The 23,725-nt window shown below is 43.0% G+C and overlaps 2 protein-coding genes across 9 annotated transcripts in view; one reads left to right on the forward strand and one right to left on the reverse strand.

Moving 5' to 3' along the window:
- Positions 1-18,657, forward strand: part of LOC111973494 (leucine-rich repeat flightless-interacting protein 2) — a 65,566-nt gene extending 46,909 nt beyond the window's left edge. For 2 of the 8 annotated variants that reach the window (XM_024000920.3, XM_070446824.1), the window contains 10 exons: positions 3,711-3,881; positions 6,568-6,660; positions 6,833-6,925; positions 7,191-7,283; positions 7,432-7,579; positions 16,287-16,336; positions 16,665-16,782; positions 16,973-17,052; positions 17,166-17,261; positions 18,085-18,657. In XM_024000920.3, coding sequence (XP_023856688.1) covers positions 3,711-3,881; positions 6,568-6,660; positions 6,833-6,925; positions 7,191-7,283; positions 7,432-7,579; positions 16,287-16,336; positions 16,665-16,782; positions 16,973-17,052; positions 17,166-17,261; positions 18,085-18,192 — 1,050 coding nt within the window. In that variant the 3' untranslated portion in view covers positions 18,193-18,657. Of the gene's footprint in view, positions 1-3,710; positions 3,882-6,567; positions 6,661-6,832; positions 6,926-7,190; positions 7,284-7,431; positions 7,580-8,305; positions 11,281-16,286; positions 16,337-16,664; positions 16,783-16,972; positions 17,053-17,165; positions 17,262-18,084 lie in introns of those variants that run through there. The other 6 variants (XM_024000889.2, XM_024000894.2, XM_024000898.2 and 3 more) reach the window with 3 other exon arrangements.
- A 4,118-nt stretch (positions 18,658-22,775) lies between these two features.
- Positions 22,776-23,522, reverse strand: tyw5 (tRNA-yW synthesizing protein 5; the record flags this gene model as incomplete). Its single annotated transcript, XM_023999638.2, is given in 4 exon segments — positions 22,776-23,052; positions 23,054-23,183; positions 23,185-23,212; positions 23,429-23,522. Coding segments are annotated over 4 exon segments (444 nt in total), but the record flags the coding sequence as incomplete, so codon positions are not given.
- Positions 23,523-23,725: the final 203 nt, after the last annotated feature.

Genomic DNA, 23,725 nt, shown 5'->3' on the forward strand with positions numbered 1-23,725 from the left:
CAATAGGCTGAGTGAATGTCCTAGGATGCGGAATGGAAGGAGAGTAGGGTCGATGAGGCAGAATCAGGAAACAGGAGGGAGAAGGATTTAGCAAAAGGGAGAGATGATAGGATAGAAGAGTAGTGGGAGAGAGCGAGCAAAGATTGCGACGGCGCATGACCATCTGCGTGTAGCGGCTGAGCGGTTAGGGTTGGAGGAAAGGGAGACCGAAATGGAAACAATGTAGTGATCAGAGACCTGGATGGGGTTGCAGTGAGATTAGTAGGCGAGAAGCCTCTAGTAAGGATGAGGTCAAGTGTCTTGCCTGCCTTGTGAGTTGGAAGGGATTGGGAAAGGGTGCGGTCAAAAGAGGCAAGGAGGAGAACGCGAGTGTTGGAAAGAAATTAAATCGAAGTAGTCATCGGGAGGTTTAAGTCACAAAGTACGAAGAGCGGTGAGCCGTTGTCAGGAAATGAGCTTGTCAAGCTCATTGAGGAACTCTCCAAGGGCACCTGGTGGGTGATAGATGACAATAATGTTAAGCTTGAGTGGACAAGTGACCGCATGGAATTGAAATGAGGAGATGGACAGGTGAGAGAGGGAGGAAAAGCGAATCTCCACTTAGGAGAAATGAGTAGACCGGTGCCAACACCGCGACCAGATGCTCTCGGACTGAGAGAAAATAACATCATCAGATGAAGAAAGAGCAGTGTGTTCTCTGGGGTGATCCATGTCTCCATCAGGGCCAACAAGTCAAGGGGCTGAAGGGCATCGTGGGCAGAGATGAACTTGGCGTTCTTGACCTCAGATTTCGAAGCAGTTTCAAACGCTGCCAGAGATCTGGAATTCCACATGGGTTGTGCGCGCAGGGTACACTAAATTAGAAGGGTTGCAGCCAAGGGTGGGGAGTGTCTATAAAGCCTTCAGGTAGAGGTGCAAACAGGTATAGGAAACACACACACACACACACAGTTGACAAAGTTACAAATGAGGTAAATACAGTATCTGTAAATAACTAGATAAGATACTCAAGTGAGAGAGTGGTTTGGAGCCTTCCTCTTTCCTTCCCGAGATGGAGCCTGAGAAACTGGTTATATAAACTCAGAAAAGAGATTAAACCACTCGCCCTGCAATACAGCCACTGATTACCAAAACAAGTCACAAATTGCCCTGGCACTTGATCCTGGTTGATGTGTCAACAACTATTTGCAAATGATGAGCAGTCAGCAGTTCACATGCGAAGTAGGCTACTGGGAAAACCGGCAGCACTTTAAGTAGTTGGCCCTAGCTAGCAAAAAGACAGTACTAGACCACAAAAGATAAAGACAAAATGATGCTTATCACTCCTGGAGATATCAGGAGGAGTCTAGCTAGAGATTGAAGCACACACAAAAACCCCACTGGCATGCAGTGGACAACTTTTGCTTTGGTCTAACATCATTACATCATTTCCCTGAATATGAATTATGTCCTTGGAATTCTTTCCATCCTCTATCACGTTTCTGACCTTTCCTCCCAGTTGAAACCATCCGAATGAGTACAGAGAATGGAAGTGGCAGCGTTTGATACAATACCCCTTTTTGGATATTGGTGTGTCTTTTGTGGGGGTGTATTATTTTGTATATTTTCATTTTTTGTGAGTGTTTGTTACTCTGTGTTATGTTGTCCGTATGTGTGTTCCCATGTGCATACACTGTCGTGTCTTTTCTATGCCGAATTAAGTGATATGACATGCTATTATAAAAATCATTTCTCTGTAATTAATATTACCTGATTTGAACTAATCGTGTAAATGTAATTAACTAGAAAGTTGGGGCACCACGAAAGAATGAGCTGTTATCTTCCGAAAAAACTCTTAAAGACCTGGTAATCTTTTACATCAATAGCAGTCAATTCTTAATCGTCACCTTATTCAGTCTCATCTGAAGTCGTAGAATTCTTGGTTATCTTCACGAACCCTGGCTAACAAGTTGAATCAGCAATACAACATTTGGTTTATTTATTTACTAAATACCTAAACAATCACACAGAATTACACATACACAGGATGGGTCATACATTGATTACTAATTATGTCATAAAAGAAAACGTCCCTAGCGGACGGTACAGATATGACGGCTGGTTACACAAAGAAAGGGGATTGGGTTTTGAATGAAAGCGCGGGAAGACTGAGGAAAAAAGGAATTTGCGTCTCTATCGGACTGCAATGCAGCTATGCTATCGTAAATACAGAATCTTATGCATTCTAATTAACCGCCCATTTTGGGAAAAGGAAAATGCAAGAAATATTTACTCTGAGCTGTGCTTCAATAGGTTGGTCATAGATGGAAGGCCGTGTTGCCCATCAGAGATCTCCCTTGTCCTTTGAAGAATATGTCTTGTGGCAGAACGGATACGTTGTAGTACCGGCGTCGTGTGGTAGAACAGATACTTTTTCTTCGTAAGAAGCATTTCAAGGTCCTGGAGTGGCCTAGCCAGTCTCCAGATCTCAACCCCATAGAAAATCTTTGGAGGGAGTTGAAAGTCCGTGTTGCCCAGCAACAGCCCCAAAACATCACTGCTCTAGAGGAGATGTAGCGGAAGGAATGGGGGAATGGGCCAAAATACCAGCAACAGTGTGTGAAAACCTTGTGAAGACTTACAGAAAACGTTTGACCTCTGTCATTGCCAACAAAGGGTATATAACAAAGTATTGAGAAACTTTTGTTTTTGACCAAATACTTATTTTCCACCATAATTTGCAAATTAATTAATTAAAAATCCTACAATGTGATTTTCTGGATTTTTTTTTTCTCATTTTGTCTGTCATAGTTGAAGTGTACCTATGATCAAAATTACAGTCCTCATCTTTTTAAGTGGGAGAACTTGCACAATTGGTGGCTGACTAAATACTTTTTTGCCCCACTGTATGTTTGGCTTGTTTTGGTCTATGAGCGCCGTACTCAGATTATTGCATGGTTTGCATTTTCCGTAAAGCTGACAAAGCGGTTGCATTAAGGAGAAGTATATCTATAATTCTGTGCATAATACATGTATCTTTTATCAAAGTTTATTATGAATATTTCTGTAAATTGATGTGGCTCTGTGCAAATTCAATGGATGTTTTGGAGGCAAAGCCAAATGTAAACTGAGGTTTTTGGATATAAATATGAACTTGATCGAACTGAACATGCATGTATTGTGTAACATGTTGTCCCGGGAGTGTCATCTGATGAAGAATATAAAAGGTTGGTGATTCATTTGATCTATTTCTGCTTTTTGTGACTCCTCTCTTTGGTTGGAAAATGGCTGTATGCTTTCTGTGACTAGTTGCTGACCTAACATAATGATATGAGGTGCTTTCGCCGAAAAGCCTTTTTGAAATCCGACACTGTGGTTGGATTAACGAGAAGTTTAACTTTAAAATGGTGTCTAATACTTGTATGTTTGAGAATTGAATTATGAGATTTCTGTTGATTTTGAATTTGGCGCCCTGCAATTTCATTGGCTGTAGGCGGAACCTCGTTCCCAGACAGGCTAACGCATATTTTCAACTGGTTGGATTACCGAAATATGGTTCTGTTCACCACCCTTTTGATGTTACCCGACTCTCTATGTTAACAAAAGGCTTTCCAACAGTCACTCTGTAGAGTAGAGAGAGAGGAAAGGGGGAAAGGTATTTATGGAGGTCATAAACCTCCCCCAACAGGCCAACGTCATGACAACACCAACAGGCATTTCTCTTCCTTTAGGATTCCCTTGTGGAGTTGGAGGAGAAGTACCGCAAGGCCATGGTGTCCAACGCCCAGCTGGACAATGAGAAGAACAACCTGATGTACCAGGTAGACAGGCTGAAGGACTCGCTCATGGAGCTGGAAGAGCTGCTGTCCGAGTCACGCCGCGAGTACGATGGAAAGACCAAGGTATGGGAGAGATGGCGAGGCAGAGAAAGGATAGGGCCAGATCAAGAGAAATATACAATTACAGTAAGATGAAAGATGATGGGAAAAGAGGCCAAGTTAGTAGAGTAAGGGGTAGGCTATAGAGGAGGGCGATATTAGGTGAAAACTGGGACTGACATTAGCCAAGTGGTGCCTTTTGGAAACTGTAGCTGCCTGTACCAATGCAGCAATGGAGGATTATATACATGAACTGTAAAGATATCATTTCCAGGGTTTTTTTCTGGATCGAAAAGGGGCTTAGGTGGTGGGCATGGCAGGGGGTGTGGCAATGGGCATGGTCAGCGCGGCTGATGTTTAAAGAATATTTTAGATGTCTCCATCTTGTTGGTGTAGAGAAGTGTTTATTTCTTTATTTGTAAGCCACTAAAAATGTCTCCATGTAACTGAGTGAAATGTTGTAAAGCAAATGGGAAAATGTTTCAGTTGTAAATGTCCAATATAGCTGTTTTTATCTCAATATCAAATCATTCCTGGGTAACAATTAAGTACCTTACTGTGATTATTATTTTTTAATAAAAGTCATAAAGAAACAAAAAAAGCTTCTTAGCAAAGAACAATTTCTCAAGCAATCATTTTTCTAGGACTGTCTGGGAGTGATGAGGGGAAAACTGAAAAATAGCTGTTGGTATTTGGCATAGAGGTTTGGATCTCTATTTCTTTTGTTTATTGACTAATTTGCTGCATGTCGATGTCATCATGGAAGGCCAAAACTTCCTCCCACAATAGCAGGCTGAAATTTCAGGTGGTCTTTTCAAACAGCTCTTACACTACAAGGGCATTTTTTCACATAGTGTGGAAATTGGCCCTTTTTAAAGCACATTTTATGTGATTCTATATATTCTGCCATGGAACTGAGAGATGTGTGAAGTTTTAAAGCTAATTTCCTGCAATTCTATGCATTTTGCCATGGCTTTGTTCTTTTGCTCAAACATAATAACAAAATCAATAATGCAAAATTCATAGTTTTTGTAATTTTCAATTCTCCCTGACTGTCTAGCCTTTTATTTTGGTGATTTTGTTAGTTCTCAAAGGTTATATTATTTAAAAATACTAGCAGCACCCAGTCCAAACAGACAGTAAATCATTGGAAATTAATAATTACATTTAATGCAATCCCCCCCCCCCCCCCCCCCTGTAAATTAAAAATGTGTTCATCTGTTCAGCTTTTTGGTCTCTGGATATACCAATATTCTCAGCTCCGGAGCATAAAAAAAACGCCCATAGGCCTATATCCCGTGGGATCATGTTTGTGGATTAGCCACACCTGTTGCTGACAGGTGTATAACATCGAGCACACAGACATACACTCTCCATAGACAAACACTGGCAGTAGAATGGCCTTACTGAAGAGCTCAGTGATTTTCAACGTGGCACCGTCATAGGATAGTAGGCCACAAGCTCACAGAACAGGACTGCCTAGCGTGTAAAAAGTATCTGTCCTCTGTTGCAACACTCACTACAGAGTTCCAAATTGCCTCTGGAAGCCGCATCAGAACTGTTTGTCGGAAGCTTCACGAAATGGGTTTCCATGTCTGAGCAGCTGCACACAAGCCTAGGATCACTATGTTCAATGCCAAGCGTCGGCTCCAGCGCCATTGGACGCTGGAGCAGTGGAAACGCGTTCTCTGGAGTGATGAATCACACTTCGCCATCTGGCAGTCCGACAGACGAATCTGGATTTGGCGGATGCCAGGAGAACGCTACCTGCCCGAATGCAAAGTTTGGTGGAGGTATAATAGTATAGGGCTGTTTTTCATGGTTCCAGTTAGGCCCCTTTAGTTCCAGGGAAGGGAAATCTTACACTACAGTATAAAATGGCATTCTAGACGATTCTGTGCTTCCAACTTTCTGGCAAATAAAGGCCTTTTACTGTTTTAGCATGGCAATACCCTGGGGCACAAAATGAGGTCCATACAGAAATGGTTTGTTGATATCGGTATGGAAGAACTTGATGGGCCTGCACAGAGCCCTGATCTCAACCCCATCGAACACCTTTGGGATGAATTGGAATGCCGACTGCAAGCCAGTCCTAATCCCCAACATTGGTGCCTGACCTCACTAATACTCTTGTGGCTGAAGGGAAGCAAGTCCCCTCAGCAATGTTCTAACATCTAGTAGAAAGCCTTCACAGAAGATTGGAGGCTGTTAAAGTAGCAAATGAACTGTAATAAGCCCTTTTGTGGGGAAAAACTCATTCTGATTGGCTGTGCCTGGCTCCCCAGTGTGTCGGCCTAGCTCCCAAGTGGGTGGCCCACCCATGTCTACGCCCCTGCTCAGTCATGAGAAATCCATAGATTAGGGCCTAATGAATTTATTTAATTGACTCATTTATTTTATTAACTGTAACTCAGCAAAATCTTTGAAATTGTTGCATGTTGCGTTTTTAAAATTTTTGTTCAGTGTATATATTACGCTGTTTGGATTTAGGCGATCCAACAAAAAAAAACGCTTAGGCGGTCTGACCAATGATTTCTATGGCCGACAAATCCCTAAATTCGTAGTGTACAACACCCTTTATCCAAATTGATTTAATCCACAACTAATGTAGCTAATGCGACTTCCTGGATTATAAGGCAGCTGTTTAGGGCCAAAATGATCACTGCATATTGTTAGTCCATTCAAACATCTCCTCTGTCATCTTTCCCAGGACATTGAGCGTGAGCAACATGCCTACGGCGTGCTCCAGTGCCAGTTCAACGTGATGAAAGAAACGCTAAAACAGAGCGAGGAGTTACTAACGGTGAGTCCTCCAAGGAAAACCCCAAACTACCTTAACTGCCACCTTTCAGTTTTCTTATTTCTGAATTTCCCGGTCTCCTTACTTGCATGCTGATCTTCTACTGTTTTCACTCCTCTCCCACACACTCTCCCTCTCTCCTATTTGTTCCATCATCTGCTTTTCCACTGTCCAGGAGGTCTGTCAGTTGCGTCTCAAGCAGGACAGCTTTGTTAGGGAAATATCTGACCTGCAGGAAACAGTAGAGTGGAAGGATAAAAAGATTGGGGTATGCCCTGTGAACTCTGATCCATTCACTTTGTTAGTACATTTGGTGTATGTATGTGTAAACCCCCACACACAATTGTGATATGTGCACCTGTGTTGTGGTCTTAAAATACACTTATTCACTTATGCAGAGAAGTTAACTTTAGCCAAGTGCATGAATACTTGAAACTGTATACTGTAGGCTCACTTTCACTTCCTTCACCCATATCACTCCTTTGTTCTTCACCTGCACTTCCTCCTCCCCACCACTGGGGGGCACTGTTCAGGCCTTAGAGCAACAAAAGGAGTATTCGGACGCCGTCAAAAATGAGCGAGATGAGCTCAGGGATGAGCTGGTCCAGCTGAAAGATATTCTGAAGGTACTTTGTCATCTCATGGGAGTCGGAGCTCTGAATATGCAACAGTGGCCCCTGAAATAGGGTTTATCTATTGCAGAGTTATGCAGCTATAATTTACTGTTGTGAGACCCAAAAGCCTGTCATCAGTCTGTGTTCATGTCCTACCCAGAAACATGGAATTGTCCTCGGACCTGACCTGACCACCAATGGGGAAAAGGTGGCAGTGGTAACTGAAAGGTCAGCTAGTAGAGATCCAGCTTCTCAATTGGCTCAGGACGGCCAGACATCACCCACGGAAGGGGGGAACATCATGCTCGGTAAGCACCATTACTGGACAAATATCGCCATATGTTGGAATCATCTTTTGCTTAACTCATAGCTTTGCCAAATTACAGCTAACTTGAAAACTTAAATCACGCCCACACCCAATCTAATGCAAACCAGTATAGGTAACATGAGTTTGGTTGACTGGCACAATTTTTTGGGGGGACTTCTGCGACCTAACTTTTAAGCTTTCACTACTGATTCTCCTCCCAACCCATTGCCACCCCTACACCTGATTTTAATTTGAATTAATCTATCTGAACCATGATTTAAAGCACATGGCGTAAACACCATTGTTTTGGTACCATGTGTATCCTACATAGTGGTTTCATATTGAGATGGTCATATGGCCGTCTGATTTGTGGAAGTGAGCGTGACCCCCAAAGCAATATAACACCACAGCAGACATTTCAGAGTTTAAAAGATTTGCAGCTTGCCAAAGTTTGAGGTACCAAAGTGCCTCTGACTTACTCCTCTGCTTTGACAATTCATCTACGTTCAAGAGCTTTGTTTTTGTGATCTCCTCCTATTCTTCTTCCCTTTCTTTCTTCTCTTCCTGTTTGGTTAGATTTTGGCCAAATTCTTTCATTCTGCTTTGCGCTAATTGGCCCAGCTTCAACTGACAGATCTTGATCATCAGAAAAATTACAATACTTGAAACACCAGACCACAGTGTTTGGCCTGTATCACCCTTACGTTCTCCCCTCATGATCTCTTAGGCAGAGCTCAGGATATGGAATTGGGGAGTAGAGGAGATAAGATGGTGGATCCAGGAAGGTCCAGGCAGCAAGTGGAAACACATGAGGCGGTTCAAGAGAACCATCTGACCTCGCCCACTCCCTGTAGCCTCGCTGGTGTTTCTGAAACCGAAACTTCTTTGGAGGCTCGGCCATGCTCGCCCAAATTGGGGGATGAGGTTGAGATTGAATGCAGTAATGTCAACAAAGTCTCTGACAATGTCATACCGGTAGTAGAGGTCAAGCATGGACCGGTTTGCGATTCTAAGGTAATTGTGGTTGTAACAGTTCCTGAGGAAGAGCTTACAGAAGAGGGATACAAACCACCAGGCATAGAGGGGACAGTGCAAGGGAGAGTAGAGGCCACAAACAAATGGGAAATGGGAATAAAAAATGACAAGGCAGATGATATGGAGACCGAAGTCGCCAAGAGTAGTGATCACACAAAAGAGCCTACCTCAGAATATGGTGCATTAGCTGAACAAGATAATATAGCATTGAGTAAAGAGGTTGTGAAAAGTATAGACTCATGTCCTCAGCCTAGGGAAACCATTGAGGACACCATACAGAATGGCACACAGATTAGCCCAGGGACTGACCATGATACTAGTAAGAGCACAATAAAATCAGAATGTAAGCCTCAACCTAAGCTTCAGAAAACAAAGGCAGAAGCGTTATCAAAGTCAACTGACCCTCAGCCACAGGCCCAAGGAGGCAAGAAGAAGAAGAAGAAAGGCAAGAAGGGAGAGAGACAAGGTGATGAAAAGCAGGAAGACTATAAGAAGAGCACAACAGAAAAGGGTGTAGTCTCCATGAAGAATTGCACACCGATTCCCCAAGGGACAAACCTTGATACTACTAAGAGCCCAGTCGAATCAAAGCCTGAGCTTCAGAAAACAAAAAAGGCTGAAGTGTTGCCAGAGACCACTGACATGCAGCCACTGGCCCAAGGAGGCAAAAAGAAGAAGAAAGGCAAGAAGAAGGGAGAGACACAAGGTGATGAAAAGCAGGGAGACGATAAGAAGAAGAGCAAAACAGAAAAGGATGTGGACTCAATCTCAACAGATAAGGAGCCAGTAGTGGAGGAAGTTATCACAATGGACACACAGCAGCTTCTAGAGGAGGGGACCGGTAGTTCACCAAATCGAGAACTCCAAAGCCCTAAAGAAAAAGCACAAACCATAGCTGAGGGAGGGAACCTGAAGGAAGAACAACAACTAGCAGAGGGCCGAGTAGAGGTTAAGAGTGAGGAGCCTCCCATTGAAACCCCAGAAGTATCTCTGACTGACCAAGCCAAGAGTGAGGAAGCTGTCAAAAAGAAAAAGGACAAACAAGAACCTTCCATGGAATCAGAGAAATCAGAAGGCGAGATATCAGTATTATGCCATGAGTGCGACATTGGTATTGTGGATCCTGTTGACCAGCATTGTATAACCAGTGCTGATAACCCTAAAGAGAAATTAGAATCCACAACAAATACTGGTACCCAAAAAGACGAGTCAGGGTACACAACCAACCCTGATAACGTTGTAGACTGCCTGAACTCTTCAGCTGACCCGAAATGTCCATTGAACTTGAAAGAGTCCACTGCTGGGAATTCAAACAATGTCAAAGAAGAAGATGCAATCAAGGTCTCAGTTGATGAGGCTCAAACAATCCAAGACACAAAGGAACAGGGAATTAACTTTCACAGTCGCATAGTTATAAGACCGGCGCTCGAGAAGAGCATGGTACCTGAAGACCTTATCGCCAATGATAGTGTCATTACTCACCCAGAGCATGTTACCGAAAATGCCATAAAATACCTGAAAGTGGCAGGTCAGGATGAACAAAATGGGAGCCCAGATGAGTGTAAAAATACACTTGAACATAAAGACATTTCGATAGCATTGCCAGCAAATGTAGATAAATGCAAAAATGTATCAGGAGAGAACTGTGGCACATCGCTCGACAGCAACTGCCCTGCTGCTGAGACCATAAGACAGCCTGAACAATTGATGGATCTACCTGGTTGTCCAGTAGCTGACAAGCACTTAGATGAAAACAACGAGCCAGTAACACTTGATGAAGAAAAGGTATCAAATGGCGGGATCTCCACAGAGACCGAGCTGAATGATACAGAAACACGACTACAGGACCCTGTAAAAGAAACTCCGGAGACAATTGACTCTTTTAGGGAACAGGTCTACAAAGAAAGCAAACCATGCACTATGGTGGCCGAAGCAGAAGAGCAAGACGATCCCATTGAGGCCACGCTGGAGGGTAACAAGGTACCTGAACCCAGTGAGCAGGGGAATGATGAGGGGGACGATGATATCGATGAGGGTCAATTGTTTGACTTTAACGACCTAGATTCGGTGGTTTCTGCAAATGTGTTTCCAGTAACATCCAAAGAGGTCAGCCAGGAGGTGAGAATGATGGAAGGCAACAAAATGGAGGTAGAGCCAGGTAGAGAGGAGGCAATCAAGGAAGAGGAAGACTGGGACAAGTCAACAGGAAAACCGCAGGGCACAGTAGAGGGAGTTGGCACAATAGTGGCAAAGCAGCCACTTGAACGGGGGTCAGATAGTGCACCAGAATAGCTCTGAAGAAAAAGCACAAACCAGAGTTGCAGGCCAGAATGCCAATGAAGAACAACAACTAATCACTTATTTGGGTAATATACGAACAGAAAGACATTGCAGAGGGAGTGCGTGTGACTGAACAACAATGTGTAGGTGAGAGTGAGAGGCTGCAGAATGCAACAGAGGTGGGGGCTTTGCCAGTAGAGGAGAGGGAAGAGGAAAATCCCGTATGGGTCAAAGCAGGGTAGAAGAGAGCGTAGTCAAAGTACATATTGAGCAGGGGGTGACGGAGCAATCTAGGTCAGGCTCGGAAAAGGGCAGTAAGAAAGGAAAAGGCAAGGGGAAAGAGGAGGACTGACGAATGACCTAGTTTTTAGGTCTGCCCTCAATAGAAACTGCAAATATTTATGATAGGAATTGCAGAGTTTAAACTGCTGGAGCCGAAGCACCTTCAATTCAAATGAATTCCAAAGCAATCAGAGAGATGTGTGTGGGTATTTTAGCTCATTTCGATTAACCCTTTACACTCCTAACCGTATACAGGTTGAAAATGGCAGAATTGGGCACTAATAAGCACCTAAATTGGGCTGCACAGTAACATGCTATACATGACATCAGAGCTCTGGCTCTGCGCTTCACAACGCTGTATGGGGTTTGACAAACAGCCGTTCTGAACTTGAGCACAGTGCGCGACAAGAAGTTTCCCCCATTCCTCCTAGTAATTGGGCAACTTTTGTACATTTTTTGTACATTTTTTGGTTGTCTGAGTGAGGGAAAAGCTCTAAATTAAGATGACTATGTATTTTGAAAGATGAGACGTTGAGGTTTATAATAACGCTTTGGTATCATACAAGCAAGCCAAACACCCGAGTCCAAAATTTGAACTTCAAATTTCCAAATCATAAAACTCATGTCATATACAGTGTCGATGTTTATGATCACTATGTTTGATGTACAGTGGCAAGATGACATGGCGTTATACCCTGGGTTGTTCTGAACAGAATGAGCTTATGTTTATTGTGAAGCAAATTTGCCAGGGCACAAGCACCTTAATTCAGTCATGACTCCTTTTCTACGTGCGCCAAAGTTTCTCTGAATTGCCTTGTGAAAGCCTAACACCGTAAGATTGTATTTTATAACTTAGCTTGTGTGATGGCGGGGATGAAGTGTTGTGTTCCAAATGAAACGACTACACGTGTCCTTGCTCTAGCTCCTGAACGGCACAGCTAGGAGAGGTCTAAAAAGTACCTTGTAGTTGAATACTCGTCTTTGTGTCATAGAAGCGCATTGGAAATTGCTTAGGAACTGTGCACACTTTGGAGAGGTGTATGGCCACTTCAAATCAAATTTTATTTGTCAAATACACGTGGTTAACAGATGTTAATGCGAGTGTAGCGAAATGCTTGTGCTTGTAGTTCCGACCATGCAGTAATATCTAACAAGTAATCTAACATTTTCGAAACTCCGAGACACCAGTTAGTCCTCTCACTCAAACCCTTGTCATTTTTGGGGGTATTATGTTGCACCTACCCCACATTCTCCAGGAATAGTCTTATGTTACTGAATTTGTTAACAAATGCGGCAAAGTACAGTAAATGTAAAATGCACATAAAATCAGTGTAATGTTATGATTCAGTATTGTCAGGTGAACAGTTGTGTACTCACCTTTGGTCTAATAACTGTCCCATCTCTAAACTGTTCCTTTTCAATTGCTACCATGGTTATGCAATGATTCTGTAAGAAACTTCAATTTATCCTTATCCATATAGGCCAATTCCCACGAGTGTAAAAGGTTACACCATTTTTTTTAGGTGAAATGCTGTGCAGAATCGTCTAATTGTCTTGATGTTCTATATTATCTTGAATAGATGTTAATGTGCATGACATCCTGTAGATCAACATGGGTAAAATGATGTTGAGTAGACAATTGCAGCGGATTATGTATTTATTTTGTTATTTCTTTGAACTATGCTTATGTCCCTGTATTATTGTCCTTTATATTGTACAATGCGTTTTCCTATGTGAAATGCACCATTAGCGTTTTCCAGTTGTTTTTTTGCTTAAGTGCTTTGGGAAGTTGGTCATAAAATGGGATGGGTAATCTTACCATGCAGACTTTTCCCCCAAATTAGCAGTAACTCAACTGATTCAACTAAGAAAGCTAGTTGTAGTAGTTAAGTAGAATCCATCAGGTGTGTTACTGCTTGCCTGGAACACATTGGCCCTGGCAGGGTACATTTCCCATACTCTCATATAAGCACCTATATAATGTAATAATATTGATTTGATTTGAATTATTTTTTATTCTTTGCATCTATTCAAGGGACGCATGATAAAATATCTATATATTGTGTAATTACCAAGAGAAACAAATACTGTAGCAATTAATTGCACATTTATTGCAATACCTTTCATCTTCACAATGTCAAAATGTTACCCAGAACTAAAAAATATATTTGGTGGTATAGGTAGGAAAAAGCGTTTGAAGAAAAAAACGAACAGATGGGATTGTCTCAAGTCTCTCATGCAATAAAATAATTGGCTGAAAAATCCTCCTTGTTACAAGTCAATTCCATGTAGGTTATGTCAGGTGAAATCCAAGCCCTGGGCTATTACTGTATGTGCAAACTGTAAAATTGCATTGTGTTTAGTATACAGTGCGTTCAGACCCCTTTATTTTTCCCACATTTTATGTTACAGCCTTTTTCTAAAATTGATTAAATTGTTTTTTCCCCCTCATCAATCTACATACAATACCCAATAATGACAAAGCAAAAAAAAAAAATTCTGAAATGTTTGCAAATGTATTTAAAATAAAAAATTGAAATATCACATTTACATAAGTATTCAGACCCTTTACTCGTTACTTTGTTTTAGTACCTTTGGCAGCGATTACAGCCTCGAGTCTTCTTGGGTATGACACTTCAAGCTCAGCACCTGTATTTGGGGAGTTTCTCCCATTCTTCTCTGCAGATCCTCTCAAGCTCTGTCAGGTTGGATGGGGGAGCGTTGTGTCGTGGAAATTCTAATCAATAATGAGGAGAGACGAGGTCAATCACCAATCAGGATATTACTTTATTCAAAACGTATTAATAACATAGATTAATTATTGCAATAATGAAGCTGGTCGATGACCCACTCGTTGGTTATTCGAGCGGATTTGATAGCAAAGTACATCCTCCTGAATGTTCATGACAAACAACAGATGTATGGAATGGGTCACAAGGTTAGGATCTGTATGAACGATACTAATCATTTACAGCAGGCAGTATCTGCTGTAAAGACTGTTCTCATTGTGTAGAAACCCATACCCAAGCCATCTCTCCCTGGTACCTTCCAGTCAAACCGTAGTCATCTCCCTCACATGAATGGAATATGGCCTAAGGCATTGTAAATCTACTGGAAGCATTTAGCCCCAGAGGCCCAATTTTAGAAGACCACGCACAGATGAGTGTTCCAAAAAAAACATTCTACTCGATAAAACAACCATTTGATGCAATAACAGCATTATAACATAATCTTGAGATGTTCAAGTCCGGGCTCTGGCTGGGTCACTCAAGGACATTCAGAGACTTGTCCCGAAGCCACTCCTACATTGTCTTGGCTGTGTGCTTAGGGTTGTTGTCCTATTGGAAGGTGAACCGTCGCCCCAGTTTGAGGTCCTGAGAGCTCTGGAGCAGGTTCTCAAAAAGTATCTCTCTGTACTTTGCGCCGTTCATCTTTCCCTCGATCCTGACTAGTCTCCCAGTCCCTGTCGCTGAAAAACATCCCCACAGCATGATGCTGCCACGACCATGCTTAACCGTATGGATGGTGCCAGGTTTCCTCCAGACGTGGTGCTTGGCATTCAGGCCAAAGTGTTCAATCTTGGTTTCATCTGACCAGAGAATCTTGTTTCTCATGGTCTGAGAGTCTTTACGTGCCTTTTGGCAACTAAGCGGGCTGTCATGTGCCTTTTTTACTGAAGAATGACTTCCGTCTGGCCACTTCACCATAATGGCCTGATTGGTGGAGTGCTGCAGAGATGGTTGTCCTTCTGGAAGGTTCTCCCATCACCACAGAGGAGCTCTGACAAGCTCCAGACTGCCCATCGGGTTCTTTGTCACCTCCCTGACGAAGGCCCTTCTCCCCCGATTGCTCAGTTTGGCCGAGCGGCCAGCTCTAGGAAGGGTCTTGGTGATTCCAAACTTCTTCCGTTTAAGAATGATAGAGACCACTTTGTTCTTGGGAACCTTCAATGCTGCAGAAATTTTTTGGTACCCTTCCCCAGATCTGTGACTAAACACAATCCTGTTTTGGAGCTCTATGGACAATTCCTTTGACCTCATGGCTTGGTTTTTGCTCTGACATGCACTGTCAACTGTGGGACCTTTTATATAGACAGGTGTGTGCCTTTCCAAATCATGTGCAATCAATTGAATTTGCCACAGGTGGACTCCAAACAAGTTGTAGTAACATTTCACGGATGATCAATCGAAACAGGATGCACCAGAGCTCAATTTGGATTCTCATAGCGAAGGGTCTGAATACTTATGTAAATAAGGTATTACCGTTATTTTTCATTAATTTGCTAAAATTTCAAAATTGTTTGACGACATTTTTAAAAATACATAAGGCTGTAACATATCAACATGTGGAGAAAGTCAAGGGGTCTGAACCTTTCCGACGGCACTATGTCATGTGTGCTGAATTCATATAATGATATGACTGCTAGACAAATTGTACACCGTGTAAGAATATGACTGCTTTGTTAATCTCTGGTCTAAATGTGTCTTCATGTGCACTTTTTGTTAGGAAATACCTTGACCCTTTTCCTTAATGAATAAAGTAAGTCATTACCAGCTTTGAGAAAGGAACTGTAGTACTTATGCATTATTGTATAATATGTAGCGGTGTCTGCCTGTCATTGACGCACAAGCAAATCTCTTATGTTTGTCTTCCCTCATCCATTCGCTGTTTAGCATAAAATGCCCTAGAGGTTGAGTGTCCTCTCCACAGTTTCTGCATGCTAACCATAGCCCCACCCCTCACATATCCTCTCCCAATGGACACCTGCTCCATTGCATGCATCAAGGGACTCTAAACTCCTCCCACTCTGACTCAGCCCCTCCCTGTGCATGTACTTGGCTCCTCCCACCCCTGGTATGTCAACATTGGTTTTACAAGTTGTTCTTATGATTGTTCTTGCATGAACGTAATGCAATTGTGTGTAATAAATGGGTTATAGATGCTTACTCATAAAGTTATACCGATAATTGGGAGAAGTCCTGTGAGACTTTTAATGTGTATTTAATGTACAATTAATGTGAGACTGATCCTGTACTGTAAGCAGTTGTCCAACATTTTCTGTAATACTGAAGTGAAGCAGATGAGCTCTAAATCTCCTGTGTTTCTTTCAGAGATCCGCCTGAGGAAGCTGGTTGACGAGCGGGAGAACTTGATAGGACAGGTGAGGAAGGACATCCATCCATAGTCTGTCTGGGTCACCTGTTACGTTAGCTGAACTCCCCACGTTTGTGTTGCTGCTATTTCTTGTTGTTTTTATACGGCTGCAACTTTTCTCAATCTGAATCTGTAGGACCTAAAATGAACTTGCTGCAGCTAAATTGTGTAGAGATGAACTAACGTTAAATCATGCTTGGTTGAAATGATAGGCCGGTAAACCGAGGTGCATGGGTGACTGGACTAAATTGTGAAGTCACTGTACAATGTGAAGTCACTCACTTACATACAGACAGATGTTTTTAACTATGTTCTGAATGTGGTCCTCCCTATAGGTGAAGAAACTGAAGGCCCAAGTAGAGCAGAAGAAATTGAGGAACGGGACTGAGGGCTGCAGCCCAGAGGGTGAGGTTCTGGAGAACGGCACAGACCCCCACATACAAGACCTGCAGAGTAAGATCCACAGCTCAATGCAGGCTTTTTGGTTCCTTGGCATCTGACACACACCTGAAATGTTGTGACCTATGAAATGAATAACTCAAGACACAAATTAATCTTACTCCTAACAATGCTATTTCCATAGCATTCATATGCTGCACATCAGATCTTGATTTCTCCCCCCCCCCCCAACCCACATTTGCAGGAGATGCCAGCAGGCAACTTAGTGACCTGAAGTTCAAACTTGTCAAATCAGAACAGGAGGTGACCGCTTTGGAACAGTATGTAAGTGTACTGTCATTAACCTGGTTAATTGCAGAGGGATAATCATCACAGATAGTTACTATTAATTTGACTCGTTATTGGCTGAGATTCTCGTGATTCTCACCAATCCGCAGGTTACCAGGCTCGAGGGTCAGGTGACCCACTACAAGGGCGCGTCAGAGAATGCAGAAGACGAGTTGAAGGCTGAGAAACGCAAGCTGCAGAGAGAGGTATGGCCCCCGGCTGTCAGTCATGTGGCTTGAATCAAGCTGCTATGCAGAGACCAGATGTCAGGGGCCTACAATCTTCAGAACATTGCTTCTGATGTAACATGTTAATTGTACTCTCCTTGCGTTGTGTTTAGTTCAAAGAAGTCGCCCCAGCCAGTGGTCCCAGTTGAGCGTTATTTATTACCTGTGATTAAATAGGAAACAGCACGTTAGTTGTGCAGGGCTTAATGATGTTGATGGCTGTCGATGGTAAAATCTGTAGCATGAAAACTGTGTTAGCAGTGAGCTTATGTGACCATTACATCGGTGCATGCTAGCTAACACACTCGTATACCAAAGCACATCCCAGAAAGCCCCTTAATCCCTGACAGGTACCATATACCCACACATGTATAATTCAGGAATGTACAGCAAACTGGTACACATTTTAAAATAGAAAACAGTATTCAGAACGTGACTTACCCCTTGCATCACGTTTTCACACTGGGGAGACCTGACAGTCGCGATCTCTCCCTATCTGCAAGCGGGGGCAATAACACGCCTTATTGTCATCGGAATTGAACCAACCAATAAGAGTGCTTGAACATTAAATACACATTTCTTTAGAGGCAAGCAGAAACATAACCAACCCTGTTACACACACTTTTGGGAGACGGTGAAGTAAGGGAATTGGGCTGTAAGGTACAACATTTATTGTATTTTTTGTAAATACAAAAACATTGGAACAGCATGTTACTAATTTATTGTTGATCTGTAATAATAGCATCTCCGATTTAAAGTTAATGATTGATCTTTGTGCCTTCTGTTCCTTCCTTGATGGCAGTTGCGGTCAACGCTGGATAAGATAGACGAACTTGAGTCGAACAACAGCCACCTCTCCAAGCGGCTGGACAAGATGAAGGCCAATCGCACCGTGGCACCGACTCCCTAACGATGACCTGCCAGCATAATTCCGACCCTATCCTGTCTGTCCACCAATGGCTGCCCTGCCCACGTAGGACGGAGTGTCCGACCTTGCATTGGGCTCTCCTCTCCATCTGCCTCACAACCTTATGAAAAGAACCTTGAGAAATTTGAGATATCCTTATCGCTGAAGCGCACAACACACAAAAATGCGCAATGTGCCATTTTCTTCATGTCTTTGTTTTTTCCAATGATGAGAATTCTTCATAGGTATATATGACACAGTAAATGACACCCAGAATGCCCCTACCAAGCACTACTTGGCTGGGAAAGAGGAAGTTTGTGTGCCTCACTTCCTCTACCAGGGGGTGGCGCTGCTCTGCACCAGAGAATTGTAGGAAATGGGGCACTACAGGGGAGCGACTGGAGGGGGTTCTTTGGACCGCAACTGGCTGCTTGGGCTACATGGCGGTCCTATCCACCCCACATCCCCAGTGTACAGACTAATACTGAATGTCCCTCTGTCCGGAACCACCCACCTCCTCACTCAACCCCCTATGTCCACATTTACTAAATACTGGACTGAACTGGGTTAACATGGTGTGCTGTGTATATGAGAGCATTTATTTTGTGTGCACGTGTATATATATATATTTTTTTTTATCCTGCTCTATCCGCATTTCTCTCATCTGTGTCCTAAAGCCAAAGTATGAGCACATTTTACCGTGGTTGGGTGTGTATGTTTGTTACCTGTTGTAAGTCCAAGGGCTTGTGTAGTCTAAAGGCCATGGAAGGTTGTGTGTGCATCCCACCTTCCCAGGCTACACCGTCTCTATTACCACAATCAATATAATCATTGTCACACAGAATGTTTTTACATGCCGACGTGATTTCAACCATTTTTCTAACTCGGATTCATATATATATATATATATATATTTTTTTACAGATTTGTCTTTGAATGTACCCTGGTCATGTTCATTAGGCACCAAACAAGAAATTGTAAAACAGGGAGGGACTACCTGAAATTGTCCAATAAAATACGCTCATTTTCATTTTCCGTTGCAATCCTTTTGCTACAGTTCCCTAATGAACAGGACACCGTTGTTAGGTCCTAAACAGCGTGACTAAACTAATTAACCAATCCACTACAGCCACAGCTTTGATGTTAGGCTCAGGCAGCCAATGACATGAAGCCTACGTACCCCCCCCCCCCCCAATCTGGTAGAGCTTCCTTGAAGTTTGTCTCAGGGAAGATCTCGAATTTGCATACTCCTTGCGTCCTCTCTCCTCAAAACCCATTTGATGAGAAAAGCCAGAGGTCCCTCCCCTCTGGCCTCTTCCATGGGTTTTAAAGAGGTGAGGAGTTGCAATTGAGATTCTTCCCTCAGTCTCGAGCAATAAGTCACCTGGTGGCCTGCCACCTCACATACTCTTGCTTTGTTGAGACATGCTAGTGCTGATGATGCTTTATGGTGATGAAAAATGACTGCATAAAATGGGGAAGGGAACATTTGGTAGGAGACCCCCTCAAACACACACCACACACACTCTCTAGGGCACATATGTCAGAGTCAAGGCCCGCGGCCACATCCGGCCCGCGAGAAGGTTTTTTACGGCCCCTGGGATGATCTTGATTATTATTAGAACCGGCCCGCAGACCGCAGCAAGCCGGCAGCCCGCAGATCTTTTACACGCACCAATACTACAATTTCCCACAATGCAACGGTGACGCACCGAGCAGTAGGCTGCTTCATTCAATATTTATTGGCACAGCAGTCGTCAGCATCACAGTAAAGATTAACTTCCAGATTACCCATCAAAAATGGCAAAACGGAAGGTGGACACTGAGAACCGGGGTTTTCAAACAGGTGGGAGTCGGAGTATATGTTCACGGAGGTAGCTGGAAAACTGTGTGGTCTTCTGTGTGGAGAAAGTGTGGCGGTACTGAAAGAGTATAATCTGAGACGACATTATGAAACGAAACACGCGGAACAAAAACAAGAATATGGACATGGAACAAAGGCTACAAAAGGCAGAGGAATTAAAACGAGGCCTCAAATCTCGACAGGCTCTGTTCAAAAAAGCCAAATCACAAGGCCAGGCCTGCTGTCAAGGCCAGTTTTATTTTGGCAGAAGAGATCGCTAAAATCAGCCCGGCCATTTACGGAGGGGGATTTCATCAAAAAACTGCATGATAAAGTTTGTGACGAAGTTTGCCCAGAAAAAAGGCAACTCTTTTAAATGTGAGTCTGAGCAGAAACACCATTGCCGAGAGGAGTAGACCAGTTGTCCATCAATCTAAAAGAGCAGCTTGTGAAAAAAGGGAAAAGATTTCATTGCATATTCCTTGGCTTGTGGATGAGAGCACCGACATTTCTGACATTGCCCAGTTGTCAATTTTCATCCGCGGAGTGGACTCCAGCCTAAGCGTGACAGAGGAGTTTTTTGGCTTTACGTCCTATGCAGGCACAACTACGGGGCATGATTGTATGAAGAGGTGTCAAGATGTGTAAATGAGATGGAGCTGCCTTGGGAAAAATCGTGGGTTTGACAACGACGGAGCACCTGCGATGTGTGGACACAGGAGCGGACTGGTGGCGAAGATACGGGAAAGATGCAAGAGGAAAACGCGACAGGTGAGCTGACAGCTTATCATTGTATCAACTACACAGGAAGCGTTGTGCGGTAAAGCCTTGAAAATGGAGCATGTAATGAGCATCATCACGCGCACAGTAAACTTTATCAGAGCCAAAGGTTTGAATCACGCCAGTTCAAGGCATTTCCTGACGGAGTTAGAAACGGACATGTGATTTGCCTTATCACACAGAGGTGCGATGGCTAAGCCAGGGAAAGGTGCTTCAAAGATGTTTCGAGCTTCGTGAGGAGATTTGTCTGTTCTTGGACAGCAAAGGGAAAGACACAACACAACTCCGAGACGAAAGTTTCTGTGTGAAATGGCTTTTCTGTGTGACATTAACGAGTCATCTGAATGCAATGACTTGCAGCTGCAGGGTCGGGATCATGTCATCTCTGATATGTACAGTAAGTGAAGGATTTAAAACCAAACTGACTCTGTGGGAGACGCAGATGCGGAAAGAAATTTGAGCCACTTTCCCAGCTGCCAGACCATGAAAGAGAAGCTCTCTACAGTGCGTTCCCGAGCGCACAGTTGGCTGATAAAATAGGTATGCTTGCGCTGACTTTCGACGCCGATTTGCTGACTTTGAAGCACAAAAAAGCAGGTTGGAACTGCTCGGTAACCCATTTGCTGTTGACGTGGAAAGCTCACACCACCAACCTCCAAATGGAGTTGATTGACCTCCAATGCAATGATGCACTGAGGGCAAAATAATGCGGCAGGTGGTGCTGCGGAGTTCGCCCGTTTCCTCCCCGACACAATGCCCAAGCTGCGCATCCAGGGCTGCTCAAACGTTGTCTATGTTTTGGCAGCACATACTCTGTGTGAACAACTGTTTTCTTTGATGAACCTGAACAAAACATCACACAGAAGTCGACTTACTGCTGAACACCCTCCACTCAATTCTGGGATTCCCTCAGCTCAGAGCCTTACCCGAACATTGATGAACTTGTGGAAAAGATGGGACACCACCAAGTATCACCTCACCTCAAACAAGTGAACATTACTGTGCAATCACATATTTAGAGTTTTTACTCAGTTCAAGTTTAAAAGTTCAAGTTTAATTATTTGTTTCACTGCATGTTACTTCTCCTTAAACAAAGTGTTGTTTTTGATTAATAGATTTTGCACTTTATTTTATTGTATTTCAATCCAATTATATTTTAAAAATATTTCAGTTGAGTGGATGATAGAAAATTGCTATTATTGTTTTTTTCTTTGAAGTAAATTTAGCCACTTTTGCTAAAATAGGAAAATATAGGCTACTGATGGTGCCTTGAATACCGGTTTCTTTCATTTAATGTTCATGTTATGGGGATTTTTATATAAAGGAAATTTGTCTTTTGTGTCTGTTGAAAATTAAAGATTACTGACAGAGCCATAAGAAAATATTGCTTTATTTATCTGATCATATTGGAATATATTTGTTAGGTTTTCAGTAGGTTCAATTAGGTTCACTAGACTATATGCGTCATTTAAAAATGTTTCAATGAACATTCGAACAGTCCGGCCCTCGGCTTGTAGCTAAATTTTTTATTTGGCCCTCCGTCCATTTGACTTTGACACCCCTGCTCTAGGGAGATGCTGCTTCACTGTTTACAAAGCTTTAAAATGTTTGTAAGGAGACTTAAGGAATTGTAATATTTGTGCAATAAAATGTCCAACCATGCTGTACCGGCAGCTGAGAGTCTAAATAATTGACCTCCAATAGATGAGTGATTGATGTGCCCACTCTCAATTTTAGTTCTGTCTACAAGTACAATGATCAAATTCTTCCCATATTCAATGACATTCAACATGAAGGAAGGTGAAATAGAATTCATGATAAACTGGCTCACTTACACACATTCATAGAGGCTTCTTTAATCTAAGGTCCATGGTGTCTCAAATTCATATTTTAAAGCTGCTAATGTGGCAGTCAGGTGAGCCTACGATTTGGAAAGAAGTGGGAATTTCATGTATCGGTTGTGTACTCCAAAGGCAGTGTCCAGAAACCCTAGCGCCTACCCCTTACGTACCTATTAAATCCTGTCAGACATATTAATTCACCAGTGTCTAGGGGGTAGAGATTGTTTCTGGACATGGACTGAGTTTCAGAGGAGCATCCTCAGCCAGATGAGCTAGTGGGCTGCAGGGAAACGTAGTCTCCGACTCAGCCCGTGCCACCCTAGCTGGCAGGGAGGAGTATGCGCAGCTCTGACCCATGCGACAGTCATAGAAGTTCTGATAGTCCGGCGGCAGTTCATTTCAGAATGTGTAATGCCCTCTCCAGTGCCTGAAAGGCCGAAGCAGGTGCCACAGGGTTCTTATTACCGTAGGCGTCCTTGTAACTTTCTGCAAGCAGGTGGCACCAGAAGATGTTGACACTCTCGCCAAACTAACGCCGAGGTGTTATGGAACCACAGGGCTGAAGGAGAGGGAGGATATTGAACTGTTGTACAGGAAGTGCACAATACTTTGCTACAGTATATAGCTAAATACATTTACAGTGTAGATTCAGGCAATTACACTTGTTTCCCAGGAATTTTCAATTCCATTCTATTTTGTATTGGGGTCAAATTGAACTGAATTTGTTTTGACTTGAGTAATCAGCTCTTAGTTTCATCATCCAGTCTTCCAATACCGGGGTTGAAGAGCAAGTTTCCAGGTTCCAGCACAAACTCGTACCGCTGAGCCTTCACAAACTCCAGGAACCGCCCCAGGTCTGGAGACGACAAACACAGTTAGTTACATTTCATACTGTTTTCTTTTTCTTTCAATTAGTTTGGTGGTTTACCAATGGTTTATCAATCAAATGTATTTATAAAGCCCTTCTTACATCAGCTGATGTGACAAAGTGCTGTATAGAAACCCAGCCAAACAATGCAGGTGTAGAAGCACGGTGGCTAGGAAAAACTCCCTAGAAAGGCCAGAACCTAGG

The sequence above is a fragment of the Salvelinus sp. IW2-2015 genome, linkage group LG2 (genome assembly GCF_002910315.2).
Source record: "Salvelinus sp. IW2-2015 linkage group LG2, ASM291031v2, whole genome shotgun sequence".
NCBI classification, from domain to species: Eukaryota; Metazoa; Chordata; class Actinopteri; order Salmoniformes; family Salmonidae; genus Salvelinus; species Salvelinus sp. IW2-2015.